The sequence below is a fragment of the Ascidiella aspersa genome, chromosome 4 (assembly GCF_963924565.1).
Source record: "Ascidiella aspersa chromosome 4, kaAscAspe10.2, whole genome shotgun sequence".
In the NCBI taxonomy this organism is placed as follows: Eukaryota; Metazoa; Chordata; class Ascidiacea; order Phlebobranchia; family Ascidiidae; genus Ascidiella; species Ascidiella aspersa.
This window is the reverse complement of record NC_139450.1, coordinates 14,658,009-14,675,762: the sequence shown is the minus strand read 5'-3', so window position 1 is coordinate 14,675,762 and position 17,754 is coordinate 14,658,009. Positions and strand designations below refer to the sequence as shown.

The 17,754-nt window shown below is 38.9% G+C and overlaps 1 protein-coding gene across 2 annotated transcripts; it reads right to left on the bottom strand.

Moving 5' to 3' along the window:
- Positions 1 to 10,117: 10,117 nt before the first annotated feature.
- LOC146148102 (tolloid-like protein 1) lies at positions 10,118 to 17,250 on the bottom strand. 2 transcript variants are annotated; one of them, XM_083388666.1, is made up of 9 exons: positions 17,129 to 17,250; positions 16,823 to 16,966; positions 16,171 to 16,394; positions 15,668 to 15,896; positions 14,662 to 14,840; positions 13,901 to 14,147; positions 13,290 to 13,450; positions 12,319 to 12,516; positions 10,118 to 11,817 (listed from the first exon to the last, which is right to left on the bottom strand). In XM_083388666.1, the coding sequence occupies exons 1-9, from the start codon at positions 17,194 to 17,196 to the stop codon at positions 11,459 to 11,461; spliced, it is 1,809 nt and encodes a 602-aa protein (XP_083244792.1). In that variant the 5' UTR covers positions 17,197 to 17,250; the 3' UTR covers positions 10,118 to 11,458. The 2 variants fall into 2 exon arrangements, with proteins under 2 accessions (XP_083244792.1, XP_083244793.1); XM_083388667.1 differs by having other exon boundaries at positions 12,319 to 12,513.
- Positions 17,251 to 17,754: the final 504 nt, after the last annotated feature.

Here is a 17,754-nt window from a genome sequence, read left to right as displayed (position 1 = left end):
ATGAACAAGTCAGACGTAGAATGGGTTGTTCATTAATTTGAAAAGAGATCTGGAAGATTGATATTAGGATTTGGTTTGGGTGCATGTCCAAAAGCTGTGGGACATGAAGAGAAATAGCATGCAAAAATGGCGAGCGAAAAACAAGCGTGGCGTTATAAGAAAACAATATATTTACAACTCAAGAGAGCAACGTTTTATGGGTGTTTTTATAATTTTTTCGGGGGGCGAATTTTTAAAAGATTTTTCTCCGTGATATATTTGTACACAAACGATTGAAAATACAATACAGGAAACAATTAATGTTTGGCCGGGCTCTTTCAAGCTGCGGCAACTCAAATGAACAGCTGAAGGCTGTCTGTTTTGTAAACAAAGTTTGAACGATTATTTTTCTTGGTCGCTCGGACCCTTTGTGACACAAATAAATTTCAGGCGTACATTGATGAAATGCGATACATCGAATAATAGATACGTGGCGATTCATTTCATGCACAATTCGGTAAGCTTAGCGTTTGGCTTTAAAGTTATTTTGAGCAAACGTTAATTTGGGCCTCTGTGTCGCTATATTAGCGCTGTCAGACACCAACTCTGTCAGCTGTAACGCGACAGTTGTTAGTTTGTTAGTAAGGGGGATTTGGGTTCGTTAGAGGCAAGGAGGTATAGAAAAGCGTCGTCTAGCAAATTTGCGTAGTCGAATGCTCCCCGGGATATAGTCCATTCCCGAAGGATCTTCATAGTTAGCAGGGCTGTCTCACGTATAGCTGGAGATTTCTTCAGTAAATCGACGTGATTCTTCAATAGAATTCACTTTACTGAAGCTGGTTGAACGGAAGCAGAGACGTGGCATCACGTATTCTAGTGCTGTGAAGTTCAACGAAGTGTTTGATGAAGTGCGTTCAGAGTTGCACTTAAGACTGAGATTATATTCGATCCCAATGAGCGGTCGGAAAGCTGTTCTCATGACGAGCTGGTTCCGATGCGTAGTTGAGCAGTGAGGACGCCTGGAATCTTTTGAAGTTGAGGAGCATGTTGATGTAAAGAAGCCTTCGATATTGCAGAAGGACCTCCATATGCCTTGCCACCAAACAGCATGTTTGTATGGCAATGGTAGTAGTTGTGGGTTCACAAAGGCTAGGGTGAAAAGGTGAAGGGTAACGTTTGTACGGTGCGGCCGAGATTCGAACTCGGTTCGCGAACAATAAGTAAACTGTATAATTACAGCTCCAATGTGGTCCCGGTCCAACAGCGCACAATGTTACAAAAGCGTGAGAACAGGAAATGGCTTAGTGGCGCTGCGGACGACGTTTAAAAATGTTTAAAAATGCACTGTGTGAAACAACGCAAAATCGGGACACGATATAAAAACTTTTTACAACACAGTTTATGTGCTTCGTAGCATTTTACACATAATTTATTAAATATTACATAATGAGAGCACAAAATTGTTCCATACTGGTATCAGAAAAGTATATACCGATTTGTTGCATTGCTTTATAGCATTTGCCGTGAAATTTACACGGTTTAAACATTGTCTTTATAGCGTCAAACGACTTAAATGTATTACTGGGGTGTTGGGTTGTAGTGAAGAAATCCTAGTCGGTTCGTTCCAAACGAAGTTAACTTGCGCTTTATTCCATGTAAGCGTTCGCTGCTGGGTCCCTCGTCGAGACCTCTGGAATGCGAGGACATCTTTGGTGCGAAATAATCCATCCAAATAATTTGAGTGCGTCCAACACTTTTGAGGTGCGAGATTGCTGAGGAACACTGAAGGGGGCTGAGCATCTTCGGGGCTGTGCTAGCAAGATATTCAATCCTGTGGCTGATAGGAGAGCTATCTGTCGTCTTCGGAGAGAAACGATTGGCAGTCGATTCTCTAGTTTATAGTGGGGCAACTTGCCAATGGAACTTTCTTCTGTCATCCTAGAGATTGTTACATCGCAAATCTCACTACACACGCGGAGCGGTGATTCAAGGCGCTATTAGTAAGACGTATAAAATAGAATGAATGCGAAACGTTGAAAACGCACAATTCGGCGTTAGGTCACGCGTCAGTGAACAACGGTCACGTGTATAGTGACGTCAAAGTAGGCTAAATGCTACAGTAAGTTTAAGTGTTTCCAGATGACATCACCAAATCCAACTTAATATTCCGAACATTAAAACTTGAGGTTGCTTTGCTGTTAATATTTTTTAGAGACATTAAAACTTTTTTGTCTAAGAGCAGGTTAGGTTGATAATGTGTTTATTGCATCTTTTTTTGCTATGTGTTGTAGTCAACCTCAACAACCGAATATAAAAATAACCATTAACTGTAACTACACCAATTTGTTTTGGGTAAAATGGGCTTAAAAACAAAGTTGCTTAGCCGTTTAATAAAGTAACAATCAGAGTCAGTAAGTCAAAAAGATGTAGTATTAATTACATTGTCGAAAATGGTAATATTAAGCGATTTTCTCTATATTCTAAACGATTTTAATAAGATAAAGTTTATAGATGGAAATCTTTTATTCAGATAGTTTTAGTAAAATTTTTTCGCTATGGTTGTCGATTCCACATTGAAGTTCAGGCCTGTGGTTATTTAGGGACAGGCGCTCTAAAAAATCATCTTAAAAATGATTTAAAACGTTTACTTTGGTTTTTTGTTTGCAATGTTAAATTAGTTGTTAATAGTAGTTATATTGAAGATAACTATATGTTTTAAAAAAGGACTGTCGACAAAGATTTTCGATACGCCGGGGATCTTTTTTTACTGGGCACGTAGACATCAGAAAACTTCTAGACATAGTCTGGAACTGGTCGACACGGCACTACCATGAATGGATTCTAATGGAGACGGGACTGTCTATTAGTACCGTAACCAACTGGACAAGCTATCTCCGGGAGGTAGTGATATTTTTACATCTTGTTACATAAGTTCAGAACAATAACAAAGTCATTCACGTTTCACCTCGTGAATGAAAATACTACATTATGATAGTTTAAACAAACCTTTTTTAAAAGATATGCTCAGCAGACCTAATTGCTAATCAGCAAATGATCGGGGGAGTAGAGCATGTGGTGGCCATCGATGAGTCCATGGTGGCACGACGCAAGTCGAGTGCAAATGCCCAGGCTCGGCCTGCTTCCCAAATATGGGTATTTGGCGGCGTGGACATCGACACGAAGTATAAGGTTATGATTTTATGTATTATTCCACTCTAAATTGTAACACTGATGGTGCTTTAAGGCAGGGATGCCCAACCTTTTAGCAGAATGGGCCACATTGCCACTTTAAAATTTTCGATAGGCGGCAAAACCTATTAAATTAAATGGGTGACGTCATAAGTTACGTCATATCTCTAGCGCGAAAAATTGAGTTTACAAGCCGTATCATGTCATGTTAAGACACCTTTGGGCTGATATATTTCCTTAAAAAGGTCCGCAAAAACACACATTTAGAAAAACACCAATCTTGCTTAGCAATAATGGTGCACAAAACTATTTGACATATGTTGAAATGCGACATTAGACTCGATTATATTCACAACAAATATAAGATTAGGCCTACTTTAAACACTGCGAGTTTTGATGATAGTGAAAACTTTTATTTTTAATAAAGGCTACTGAAAGTAAGAATAAGTGGTGGGCCGCACGTAAACATCAGACGGGCCGCGGGTTGGACATCCCTGCTCTAAGGGAATGCTTCCTTCAAATCGTTCCACGTCGGAATGCCCGTCATTACTGCTGATTATCCAGGCCAACATCATGCCTGGAACTACAATTTGGTCTGATGAGTCGCCAGCCTACAATAATTTAACAGGTAAGTTTTAAATAAACAACGTTCTTAATATTCCATTTGATATTACTGTAATATATATACCATTTTTTTAGCATTTGGGTATCGCCATGAGACCGTCAACGATTCGGTCCAATTTGTGTCACTTTCCGGGGTGCACAATAATCACATCGAAAGTGGTGCGCGGCTAAACGGTACCTGAAAAAGGTAAATGGCGCACCAGAGGAATTCATCCCCGGATATTTGGATGAGTTTATGTGGCGCTGACAGAAGGACAAACGAAAGATTTTTGAGGAGGTGGTGGCTGCTATCGCCAGAAACCCTAAGTACCGAGTGTAGGCCTAAATATGAAGCGGCTTTTACCTAGTTGGGTTGTTCTGTACCCAACCAAGGGTTTCCCCGCCTAAAAAGGAAACACCAGTGCTCTGACTGGAATCGTGGCGTGGTGCAATGGCTTTCAACTAATACCAGTCAACAGAACTAAACCTTCAGGTTATTAGTGTCATGGCGTCGTCAGTCATTTGTTTTTGATGGTTTACTGACGTACGGTGGAACACAAATGAGTTATTTGTTGTTTATGCAAAATCTTGATTATGTTGAGTTGATATTTTTGGCATATCTAAAAGACAAACAACTATTAAAAGGCCGAGGAAAAATGACACGGGTGATTTTTGTTAGGTCAGGTAAAATCTAAGTTCAAGAATTTTGTCAAATTCCGGTTCGGTTTCGGTTCGGAGCAATTCAAAAGTTCTGGTTCAACTCCGGTTCGACTAAATTTGTTCTCAAAATCGTTTTATAAAGTCCCGGTTTGGATACAATAAGAGTTAAGTTAAACCTAAAATTGCGGCAAATACTAATGAAGAATAATCAATTTGTAACTCAAATTTAATCTAGGTTTTATGGCGTAGGCTATTATAAACAAGCAGATCAAACTATATCTGAAACATATAAAAAAGTAAATAATTTTATCTGAATAATAAAAAACGAACATTTTATAAAAAGTGTAAATAAATATTTATTTCTTTATAAAATTTCGAAAGTGGCGTAACTTGACTTTGTGAAATACAACTTGTGACGTCATGCTGGAGTGAAAGGCTTTTTTGACAGGTTCGGGTTCGGTTAAGGTTTAGGTTCTTTCAATTTATTCGGTTAAGCTCCAATTCGACTCTTTAGGATCTTACAAAAAACTATGAAGGAAAAATTGGCCCAAAACGGTTCATAAAGTTCGGGTTCGGTTCGACTCTCTGCCTTAAATGAATTTATCGCGTTTTCCTCGAGTATATTTTTAATTACACTTTTGAATTGTGAGCATGGATGACGTAAGTCAGACTCGAATTTTAACCCAAACAAACGCAAGATCATTTTTTGTTTAAAATGTGGGTAAATAGCCGTGTAATGTTTTTGGACATTGGCTTTGCCTTGTACCTTTAAGCTGTAAAGTGACAAACATGTACTGAAGGCAATAAACTGCACCGGTAATGTGATGCTCTGAAATAAAATTAATAGAATTCACACATTTTAGACAATAAAACGATCGTGCACTAGTGGTCCACTAAATTTTTAAATTTAGACTTTTACATACAAAGGACGCAGTGGGTCTTTTTAGGTGACCCTATATGAATAAAAAATGGCCAGGCTCCTTGAGAAACATGGCACGACTATCTGCAAATCTGTCGAAGGGTCCACAGAAACAACTCATTATCGTTGCTGGAGCCGCAAAATGTGTCGTTTGGACATGCTTTAGATTTTTTCGTATTTTCTTATATACATATATATATAGGCCTACCATATGTCCTCTTTTAGGAGGATTTACCCTCTTTTCTTAATAAAACTAATCTAGATGCTGTGCCACGGATTTAATTCCTTTTTTTAAATTGCACGAAAACAGACCTGAATTGTCTACATCAAGAATTTGAGTGAACACAAAACATATCTTAATTAAGCTAAACCATCTCCCGTCAGGTTTTTTAATCCGTACAGCTTTTCGTCAACTATAGCGTCCCTCGTCTGTAATAGGCCTACACTAATTTTGAGTACAGTATATTAAAAAAACTTTTTTTGACAGACTACAACGAAACGCGACTAACTAAACAGTTTTATTCAAGAACTAAAATGCCCTTCTACTGCTTAAAGGTAGGCTTGCCTTGCCATACGTCCCGGTTCTGCCGGGACAGTCCCGGTTTTAAGGCCTTGTCCCGGTGTCTCGCCCGGTTAACCAGATTGTTCCGGAATTTTCAATTTGAGATTTACAAAAAAACATTAAAGATGTAAAAACTCTTTAGTTAGCCCGCTTAGCAATTCTTTCTCTAAACTATAAGTAATATACTTTTTACTTTTCACATTTGTTTGGCAAATCTGTCACTGTCAAGCAAATATTTTTAACATAAATTATTTATTTTTCCAGCGGGTGTTAAAATATATTTTTCTGGGGGTGGGTTGCCGGGGCTAGTTTCTTTTTTGTGTGTGGTGAACAAAAAAATGTAAATGGATATTAGATCGGCGGGTGGTCACTCTTAGGCAATTTCCATTTTGAATATTACGCTTTGAATATATTACGAAGTCTAAACAATTGCTGTTACAGCTTAAATTTTAACCTTTGTTAGTAATTCTGAATCGATAAATGTCGCGGGTTTTTAGCATTACAAATCAAATTGAAGTCATAACATACTGGTTGCCTTAATAGAAATAAGTTTTAATGTTTCAAACTTGTGCGCAAAATTTCGCATTCAATGCGGCGGTTTTAATAGTAACCAATTTTCAGTTTTAAACGAGATTTTACTTACGTTGGATGCAGTATGGTACAAGGATTACGTATTTGCTGAATATTAATCAATGCGAACAAAGGCTATACAACTTAAGGTTTTACTTTAGTGATTGGTTCCCTATTGATATATGTCACAGGTTTTCGTTACGTAAAACGTGCTTAGCCGTTGGGTATTTAGTCGTTTCATTTCAAATTATTTTTAACCGCGGGCAACATTAGAAACTTTATATGTTGTGGCGGGCCGGGTCAAAAAGAGGATCTCAAATACACGCAATATGACGTCATACTTTGGCGGTATAAAACAAATAAGCTAACGAACTTGTTGGTATAGCGCGTTTGGAGTTGTGCGAAAATTTGCAATTCAAGTCGAATTTAAGGAAGGCCACAAGACGTCGCGCGAAGCGCGAAAAAATTGCGTCTATATTTGTTGTAAAATGCTTTAATTTGTAAAAACTTTAATTTAGATTTAGAGGAGGACGTGACGCATTGACCACAGATAAAACTTCTACATTGCTAGATATATTGGCATTTATTTAGGTGTGTAGCGCGTTGACCCAAAAGTTAAGATTAAAATAAGTAAAAAATTCGCACAAAAAAACTTACAGTGTTATTTTTTGCTTTTTAAGGCTTTAAGTTACCGATGTGTTAATTGCGGTAAAACTGCCATATTGCAAAGAGGATATAAAGTGGGAAAAACCCACAACATGGCATTACCTAAGCTAGGTTGACAAAACGTGAATCGGTTATTTTAGACCAGGGGCGGGCAACATACGGCCGACGGACCGGATCCGGCCCACGATAGGATTTTGAGCGGCCCGAAGACAGTTTCCGGTCTTACATGATAATGTGGCCCGCGGCAACAATCTGCCACATTCCCCAACTACTTGCTTACTACGTCAAATAATAGTGATTGTTAGTTATTCTTTAGTTTTTGTTTTGGGTTAAAATTAGAGGACTCCAGCCATAACATCGAAATAAGAACAACATCAACATCACACAGTTAGGAAATAAAACTAACACAATAGTACCAGTACGGAATAAGACCAAAATAGGACTAATATCAAATAGTCGTATAACCGTCTAAATCGGAATAAGTCATAAACCCGTCGGAATAAGACCTAAATGACCAGAATCAGGCCTATAAAACATTTAACCTAACCCCAAACCTCACCCCCAAGTACATCACTAACTCAACTAATAATTTCAACCCTAACCCAATTTCTAACCCCACTCATTACCCACCAGCCACCAATAACCCCAAACAGGGCCAGAAAATCAGGTGCCAAAAGAGGGGCTTCAAACCAGGGCGCCTAAAATTTTAAACCAAAGCGGTCAATGCCCTGGCAGTACAATTAATATATCGATCAGGAATCCGGCCCGCCAAGTACTTTAGTTTTCCATATCAGGCCCGCCGACTGGAGAAGTTGCCCGCCCCTGTTTTAGACATACGAAAACGGACGGTATTTCGTGCATGTTGTAAAGACGGGATGCTTTCGACCGCAGCGCAAAAACATAAATATTAGGTTAAGTTTGGTAAACTTTCGTTAAAGAGAGAGTCACAGTGCATAGGACGCTATTTGTCTGTAAAAATACCAAAAATCGTGTGGAACTTACGAGAACGTCAGAAGAGATTCGCGCGAAGCGCGAAAACAATTTCCGTGTTAGTATTTAAAACAGACTAAAAATGGAGTTTGGTGGGGTCATATAACTATAGACCCGTCCCTGGAAAAAGTGTTTAATGTACAACCAAACATGTCGAAACTCCCACTTGTTTTCCGGTCAAATGTGCGATTTCGTCGGGTCCCAAGTCCGACTCGAGCAAACCAAACCGACCCCGTCTAGCCCCGATCGAGACAGACCCCGATTTAGCAGCCCTAGGTCATCAGTAAACAACCCCTTACTAGATGTACTGGTCTTCAAAGTCGTCCTACTGCTATCCTTAAAATCTAAGAATACGATCACAAAATGATCAAGGAAACAATGGAACAGATAACAAGTAGCAAACATTTTGTCTTGGCTGTGTCACTGTTGCACAGCAAAAGGATTCTTCTTTCCAACAAAGCAAAACTTGTCATCCTACGAGTAACAGAAAAGGCACAATTAATTTTTGAAGGAGACCCCGTACATAACTGAAGATTTGCTCTTTTGGCAAATCCCGTTGTACAGAATGTGGCTTTTAACCGGTCAAATTGCACCTTAAAAGAGCAAGCTGGGGAAAAGGCCTCTGGCAGTAGCAACTGAACTTTGCTTTTACTTAATAGAGGGGGGTCACACCCTCGACTGACAAAATTATCTGTGCTGCCATCTAGCGGCAAACATGTTTTACAAAAGGGTCCGTTGGACCTTCCGCCAGGTGTCGCACCTTGAAGCTGTCAACTCGGTTTTGCAAATTTTCTACAGCACAAGGATTTTTCTTTCCAACAAAGTAAAGCTTGTCTCCCTGCGGGCAACACAAAAGGCACAATTAATTTTTGAAGGAAACCCCGTGCATAACTGAAGATTTGCTCTTTTAAAGGCACATCCCGTTGTACAGAATGTGGCTTTTTACCAGTCAAATTGCACCTTAAAAGAGCGAGCTGGGGAAAAGGCCATGTTTTGCAATAGGGTCCGTTGGACCTTCCGCCAGGTGTCGTACCTTAAAGCTGTCAACCCCTCTTTACGTACATAACTGAAGATTTGCTCTTTTAAAGGCAAATCCCGTTTTTTTTTTACGTACATTTCTGAAGGAGCGCCTGCAGTGAACTGTAATGCCTGAAACTTTCAATAACTCGGTAAGAGTTGCTTTTTTACTAATTCTTCGTTACCACATAAGTAACTTAGTTTAACTGAATTTGTGATTTATTTCCAGTTTGGAGTATTGTTGACCAAACCCTTGATATTGTTTCGTTGTTTTCCTTCTATGTTTTTGGTGAGTTGAATTATGTATTGTGACGTCATAGTCTTGCGTTGTGCTAATGACAATTGTGTTTCACTGCTCACGGTTTTAAAACTGTCGTGATTGGTTCACCCAAAATAAAGTAATTCGTTAGAGGTTTTACATTTTCTGCGGATACTTCGATCACGATCGGTGTTACACCTTGAAAGCAGAGGCAGCGTGTGACGCTAGCTAGGAACCCACCCACTTCCAAATTAGGCCGCGTTACATGCTGTTTGATTTGTACGCGCCGTACCAACAAATTTAAAACAATTGTGCCACTGTCACGTTAAAATAACCTGTGGTACCTTGTAAATTAAAGTTGCTGTCTTATTAGTTGCCGTGTTTAAAGGTTTTTTGCTATTACATGTCTGAAAGTTGTAAAAAAAATGTTTAGGAAGTCACTAGAATTAGATAAGCACAAATGAGATATGTGAGTTACCAAGTGGACAAATGGATTGCCAAGTAGTCACTACAATCACAAAGTAGCTGTGTAAAATAGAAACGAAATAAATCGCCAATTGTTTGAATCATAAGTTGCTAAATGCAAAGCAATTTGCTATTTCTTTTAACAAATTTATTTGTGAATCAACGTTGTATCGTTAAAATTCGCTTTTGCAACATAAATACTTTTCATTAAAACCCATAAGAATATTTATTTTGTAATTGGTAATTTTATGACGTTCGAAGTCAAACCAAAATAAATCACATTCTTATCAATTTTAAACGGCAAAATCCCGGACAAATTCTTGACAGGTTGGATAACCGTTTTACAATTGAACCGACATAATAACAGTGGCGTAGCCAGCCGAAAATTTTGGGGGAGGGCCAAAAAGTTGGAATTTTTTGTTTAGCTTTTACCATTGTATTAACTGCCGTAACGAACACAAATAACAATGCTAGCAAACCGTTTCGAGGAGCAACTGACTGAGTGTTAACGCAATACTCAAAAAACAGTCAATGAGCAAAAACTGCATGGTCCCTCAGCCCCCCCTGGCTACGCCTATGCATAATAATCCACAATGGAATGCAAATTAGAAGCAGGCAACGAGAAATAATATGTTAATAAAATTCGACTGCGACACCTGACGTGTCGCGAAAGGTATAGGGAAGCCTGGGGTGTTTAAGTGAAGGCTTGTAAGGCTGTTAACTAGAGCTACCATATTTTCAGCACCCAAAAAGAGGACATTTGTTTGCCGGCAATTAAAACGAAAGAATTGTTACGTTTGAGTTGGATGATGTTTTACATTTTCTTGGTAGTTGCAGGCAAAAGTTACAAAAACAACAAATAAATTTTATTTTTTAGATTCAGCCCATGGATACTTTGCGGTAGGTAGGGCAAATTGTCGGAAAACCTTTATTAAACCAGTAATTCAGCATGTTTCATGGCTGCAGTATTTTTTGGGTGAAATAAATGCAACGTCTCGCCTAAAAGTCTTGTTGAACGTAGTAACTAACTCGAAATGCGAAAAAAGAGGACATTTGGACATTTTGAGCGTCCTCGGAGGACAATTTACTTTTCTTTGAGAAAAGAGGACAAATCCTTTAAGTCTAAAAAGAGGACATATGGTAGGCCTACTGTTAACAGAAAACATTATGTAAACAGGGCATATGTGCGTCGTGTCCTGAGGCATTTATACAATTTCAGTATATAATACCCAATAGTCTCGCTAGCGAGCTACCATGAATCAGGATAGGTGGGTACGTCTACCACAACCTTATATTTATAATCGACTAACATTAACAATATCGTTGTAGCCTTCACATCTCAAATAACAACGGCTGCTGCATTTAATATCGATGTAGGCTATGTTGTGGAGCTACGTTTTATTGTCATTTTTCATGCAAACGGCATTTGATAAAATACATCGATCCAGCGAAGTGAAACCAAAAACTAAAACGCTCTTAGAAACAACGCCACGACGCTTCCCAGATGTGTGCGCGAATAAAAAAACAAATTGTTGGTGGGTAAGAAATTAAATCGCAAGGTGCGCGATCCAAAAGGTGACTAGTTCCTTCTCTTTTTACCGCGCCGTTTTCCACTGTTGCGCTTTCTCTTTTTCTTGCTGCGACGGCATCGGCGCACGGCCTTCTTGATGTAGCGAAGGAGCTTTCTTTTAAAGACTTCAACCAAGTCGGATGGCCCGATCTCTGCCCGACCAGACTCGCCGCCGGCCAGGATATATTTTGCGCGCTTCCGCAAAGCCGGCAAACACGAAATGCAGGGCACATCGATCCAGAACTTGCTGCCTTTACGTTTGCCGGCGGTGAAGGGCCCGTGCTTGAAGATGCGCAGAATCGAGATGTAGAGCCGTTTGCCCTCTGCCTTCTTCGACGATTTGATCCTTACAATCTTGAACAGCAGGACTGTCGAAAACCACAAGGGGGTTGGATTAAAAGCCTACTGCGCGTTCCACAAGATGTTTTTATTTCAGAGCCAGATTTAATTCATTACTGTTCGAAATAAATATACGCCATACCTTCAGGAGATACGCAAATAGCCGATTAGCTATCTTAGATCAAAGTATACGTTTCTAGGATGGCTGTCTTTCAAATAAAATATGGCGTGTTAAATGTGGCTTGGTGCCCAACAATTTAAGTCCCAAAACTCTTATGTTGTTAACGTACTAAGAAAATATATGTGGCGAAGTTTAAAATTTTAGGATTTGGGTAAACCTTAAATAATAAGGTATGATTCCGTTTGTTTTACGAGTATCTGACATCGTTATTTTTTTATTGGATATTTTAAAAGAAACAATTGATATAAGTGTTTCTGCAAGGCAAAACTAATGTGGGCGAAAAAGGTTGCACACTCATTCGGAACCTGTCAAATGTCGAACTTCAACTAGGCGATCATGCCAGCCATACCGTGAGAAGTGCTGCAGACCGTCTGGGCTAAATCAGTAGGAGGACAAGCGTCCGGACAGATCGCAGAAGGCCTGTCAGTTGCTATAGAAGTTAAAACGGTAGTGGAGCTGAATGTGATAGGGGCACTTGGTGTTGTTGTGGTCGTGGTCCGTCGTGTTGTTGACGTCTTTGTGGTAACAGCGGCTGTCGTAGTAACTGCTGGTCGCCACCATCGAACAACAAGTCAGTTTTAGAGGGTACAAGGGTATTAGACAAAACAATTTTAAGGGTACAAGGCAGTAATGTGAAACAAAAATCTCCAAAAGGCTAACACATGGCAATGGGTTGTTATTTTGACATCAAGCGATTTACTATAGCCAAAAACGTGTTTCAAAGTTATTAAACCAAAAAATAAGTCTGTATTCTGCACTGTTAAACCTTTCTTGAAACATAGAAAAAATTGAGGCAGTATAATTATTCAACCACTTACTTATAATATGGTTAGTAGTTTAGTAGTTTACCGTAAGACAAATGGTGGTCGTTTTGAACCTGTCTGACATTTCGAAAGCAAGTGATGTACGACAAAAAACGAATCGGAGCCGGTACCCAATACCATGGAGTATTATCTGTAGGCCTACTCGTCCTATACTAGGGCGGTATCGGTGCCGATTCGATACTAAATTAATATATGAATTTCAGTCGTGATTTGCGATTCAATGCAGCGATTTTACGTTGAAAGTGTAATTTATCAACAACTAATGGGAATTAAAACTTCTTAGCGCCAAAGCGGCCTAAACCTGACAAAAATACCTTTTAACGTTAAAATTTTATCGATTTTACTTGTTTGACATAATAATGACGAATTTGGTATCGAATCGGATCTCAAAACTTTGGAGTATCGGTACCTAAACAAAATGTATCGAAACATCGTTGCAAATATTTAGGATGATAACAAATACGCACAATATCCGTCATTTTTCGCCCGAGCTTACCCGGTAAGGTTAGTGACTGAGAGGTAAACTCGGCCCTGAACCCAGCGGCTCCACGACCCGAGTCGCTAACAAACTCGATGAACATCTCGTTGTTGTGTGAGGTGACGATTTGGTCGTCCAGCGACCCGCAGTACCTTGCCAATCGACGGCCATGTCGCGTTCTATGTATATAATCCAAAAACATATTGATCGGCATCGACTTCTTTAATGTTTAATTTGCGACTTGTAGGCTATACAATTGCGATGGTATTGCACAGACCCTTTTATTACGTTTTTAATTATTCGTTTGCTAAAGTATCAGTTTTGTCTGTGAATTTGAATACACACGTGAAAAAAAAATAAAGGTTAACGAATCAAATTAACCAACGAAAATCTAGACATTTTAACCAACAAAGCGCAATTGAAATAGCGTAAAGCTCCAATAACAACTGTCACAATATGGACTGTTTTCATCTTGATATTTTTCGTGTTGATTGATTTATGTCAGAATTGTAAAACTGAGACTTGTTGTGACAAACAAAATAATTTAGAGTGGCAGGGATTTACAAAAGATCATTTGTACACACATATATGTATTAATCACTTTAGAATACTTGAACTTGCGTGCTCACCTTCCGCTGAACACCATCACGTAATCGAACAAGCACTCGGGATCTTCCTCCAGTTCAAAGCTGGTGAAGCGAAGGGTGACGCGTGTGCTGTCGGGCGTGACGATGCGCCACGAACACCTGAGGTTCGGGGCATACTCGCTGGTCGCTTTAAATCCGGGGCTGACTATTGTTCCTCCACTCGAAGTGAGCAGTTGCGTTTCTTGGCATTGTTCGGGAACGTCGGGGGAAACCTTGGCAGGTTGTTTTTCTGCAACGAGTCGAAAAAATGGCTTAACTTAGCTTGTGCGGTTGCGGAAAATTGCTTTACTGAGATAGCTGCACTATGCTGGGTTAAAGTCGATTCTAGGTTTAGTAGTGCTACTGCCGACCAATACGATTCTGAAACAAGATTAATTATATTGTTTTCAACAATTGTTTATTGAAAAGTTGATTCTTGAATAAAAATTCATTTTCGTGGAAAAAAAAAGTTTTTTGGGGAGTTGGCTTGCTGTTTTTTACAATATTATACAGGATGTAAAGCCTTGAAAGGTATAAAATCTCCGCCCAATGTGACACAACTTTCAGAAGTTTATTATAGAGTGTTGCTTGATTAGGAATTACAAAGTAACATTTCAATGACAGTTATTTGTCAATGACAGAGTTTTGCAATCACTTTCGGGGCTTTTTATTCTCATTGATATATATGTAACGTTTTTTCAAGCTTTAAGTTGTTTTAGAGCTGTGGGGGCACTCCTTATTTCCACATCCATGCGACCGCTTACTTTTAACAACCGGAGGGGCTTCCGCAATTGTTAGGCGATCTTCTTTATTAGTGACGTACTGAGCCAAGAATCCGTCGTCGTTTCCGCTTGAATCTGCGCTAAATATCACGTACATCTCGTTTCCCTCCGATTGAATCGTCTGCGGTACATTGGCCATCTTGCAAAAACGACCAAGTATTCTGCGAAATCAAAAAAAGAGTATTTTTTTACACTCACAGTACAAGGTATACGTGCAACCTTTATTGTACCATTTTAGGTAGACTGTAAGTTCTATTTTATCGATACGACCATTATAATAATGTTTCTGAGATCGCCCTTATGAAAAGTATAAATAGGAAGATGTTCGAATAAAACGTAGGTCGTTTTGAAAAATATTGGTTTACAAGCGATTGTAAATAGCGAACAGTAACACCACTTGTCTTTCTGTAAGCTTTAACAGTACCAAATTTTCGCGAAACGCCAGATTCTTATTTCGTAACACCTTTATAAAAACATGTCATTTAATTCAATATAGTGATAAATAGGAATGTCTGATAATATCGGATCTAAGCCGATACCTAATGCCAAGTATCGGTACTCGTCCGATATTTGGGTGGTATCGCTGCCGATCCGATTCCAAATAATTTGTGCTTAATAGCCATGTTTTGCGATCCAGCATAGAGTTTTCTACTTTTAAAAGCTTATTTCCAAGAAAATATTTTATTTAAAATAGAAGATAAATGATTCCCAGCGCAAAATAAAATTTCGACCAAATAGCTTGGAAATTATTACAATTGCACTTTCTGTATCAGCTGGTTTATAAAACATTCGTCGTTCACATTTTAATAACGACCAAATCACGCTGCCTATTTATGCAATAAAAAATTTTTCGTTCATTTTTTAATCTTCGGTGAGGTCTTTTTTATTTATTTGTCTTCCTGATTAGAAATACCCATAAATAGCTTCTTAGATTTTGGGGTTTTAACAACATTTTTTATTTAAAATGTTCAGTAAAATATGATTTTACTTTGTTTTCTCGGAGTTTGACCACCCTTCCATTATTGTCGCAGCGTCGTATTGGCAATTGGCCGATTCCTCTATGTTCAGTTTTGAGAAGTGAAGGGAGATACTTCTACCAGGAGAAGTCCTTATATGCCAAGTGCACGTCATGCCGTTTGGATAGGGGCTTTTCGGAAAGTTGACGCTGTGAAACGAGCCTTCGTCGTTAAGTAGTAGTCCACCACAGGAATTTGGTTCTACAATTTAAAGAAAATATGGTGTGGATGGAAGCATTATTTGGATAGAAAGTTCAATAAGACATTTATGTACATCGCCTGATCTAAATGCTCAAAGTGCCCTAAGTGGCTTATAATGGATGTTAGGCTGTTATTGTTAGGCGAGAGTAGTCTTTGCATGGCGCTTATACTATTTGTCGCGTAAATTAGTTATTAACCGCGATGCAACGCATTTATTCATGTTTCAATAGTTTAAACAAGTGAAAACCACAAATGCACATATCGGCCTACTTACTGGCAACTTCAGGCAACGTCGAAAAGAACAATGCCACAAAACCCTTTTTTTGAGTTGCGTCGTCAGACTCGAAACGCAGTAGCATTCGGTTTGAGGTTGTGGTAATATCACTTGGACGAAAGGGCCCGCAAAACTTTCCCAACAATGGGTGCGAATCTGTTGGGCCGTTGTAAATGGAAAGACGGTCATAGCTGCACGTTGGGTTGCTTTCGATATTAAAATGCCTGGACAAAATAATTTTGACAGATTTAAATTAAGGTAAAACTATAAACATTCAACACACAATTAAGTCATAACAAAAGTATAAATATATTAAAACGTACATTTTATATTAAAATTAAGGCTGTATTCAGAGCGAATTCCCAACACATTACAACAATAAAAGAAGGCGAACCAAATAAGAAACAACAATATTTTTTCTTGTGTCAAACAGAGTCTACCTTAACGACTTATAATCATATAAAACAAAAAAAAATCATGGAAACACCTTTTGCTGTTAATAAAATTCGACCTAGCAAGTTCGTCTATAATTGAAAAGGCACAAAATGTCCAATAAAAGCATTAACAGCGATTTTCAGAAAGGCGTCGCCATTTTTGAATTATAAAACATTTTAAGCCGTATAAAGAATAAACTTTTCGCGAATGTGCCTACCTGAAGGTCAGGAAAATCGTTCGATGGCGTTCAACAGTTATCTGCCACTGACAGCGGCTATTCGGGTCGTAAGGGGAAGGAAAGTTGGGCGACAAAATGACTCCTTGCCCTTCCAAGATTGTGTGGTTGCATCCTTGATAAACACTGCGTAAACCGTAGGAAAAGTTATGATAACACAGACAGGAAATTCCTCTTCGATTTTGTTTGTAACCTACAGGCAAACACCAAAAGCACTAAAAGCTACATCAATATGCTCTGTATCGTAAAGGTTGTTACTCCATTGACAATATTCAACTTTAATCTAACCTGCTTTTTGTTTCCTGTGCATCCAAATAACCGAGGACCATACAACTTAATGCTACAAATAGTAACATTTTACCGTCTGCCTTTACCGACGGTCTGCCCTGTTGTCTGGACGAGTTTCGAGAAGAATGGTTTCTATCCGTAGGCTACTTCGCACTAGGGCTTCATAGCGGAACCCATTAGCAGGTGGCCTTTTACGACGCGAAGCGGGACTGTGGACTTGTGGTCAGAAAATCAGACGTCTACCAACACCGCCTATAGACAGTCTATTTATGGCTACGAACGATAAGTGACGGAATGTAAAGGAGACATCGCCTGAACTTATGTTACAGAATGGGGCTAAGATTGTTGAAGTTCTTTTAGTAAAGTCGTTCCTAATATTTTACGGCTCTTACAAAAAAAAACTATTTGCTAAGTGATATACCGTGTTTGCGACCTGTCAAGCGTACATTGCGTAATTCAGCTTGATTAGGTCACATTTAAGTTAACCTACATTGGCGTTTGGAGTCAGCTTTGATTAAAATCGCAGACGGTAGGTAAACCAACTGCTTAAATTGGTGCTGCATTTAATGTGTGCTAACGATTATATGCGGTATAATTTATTTCTTTGTATTGTATCGATAACATAC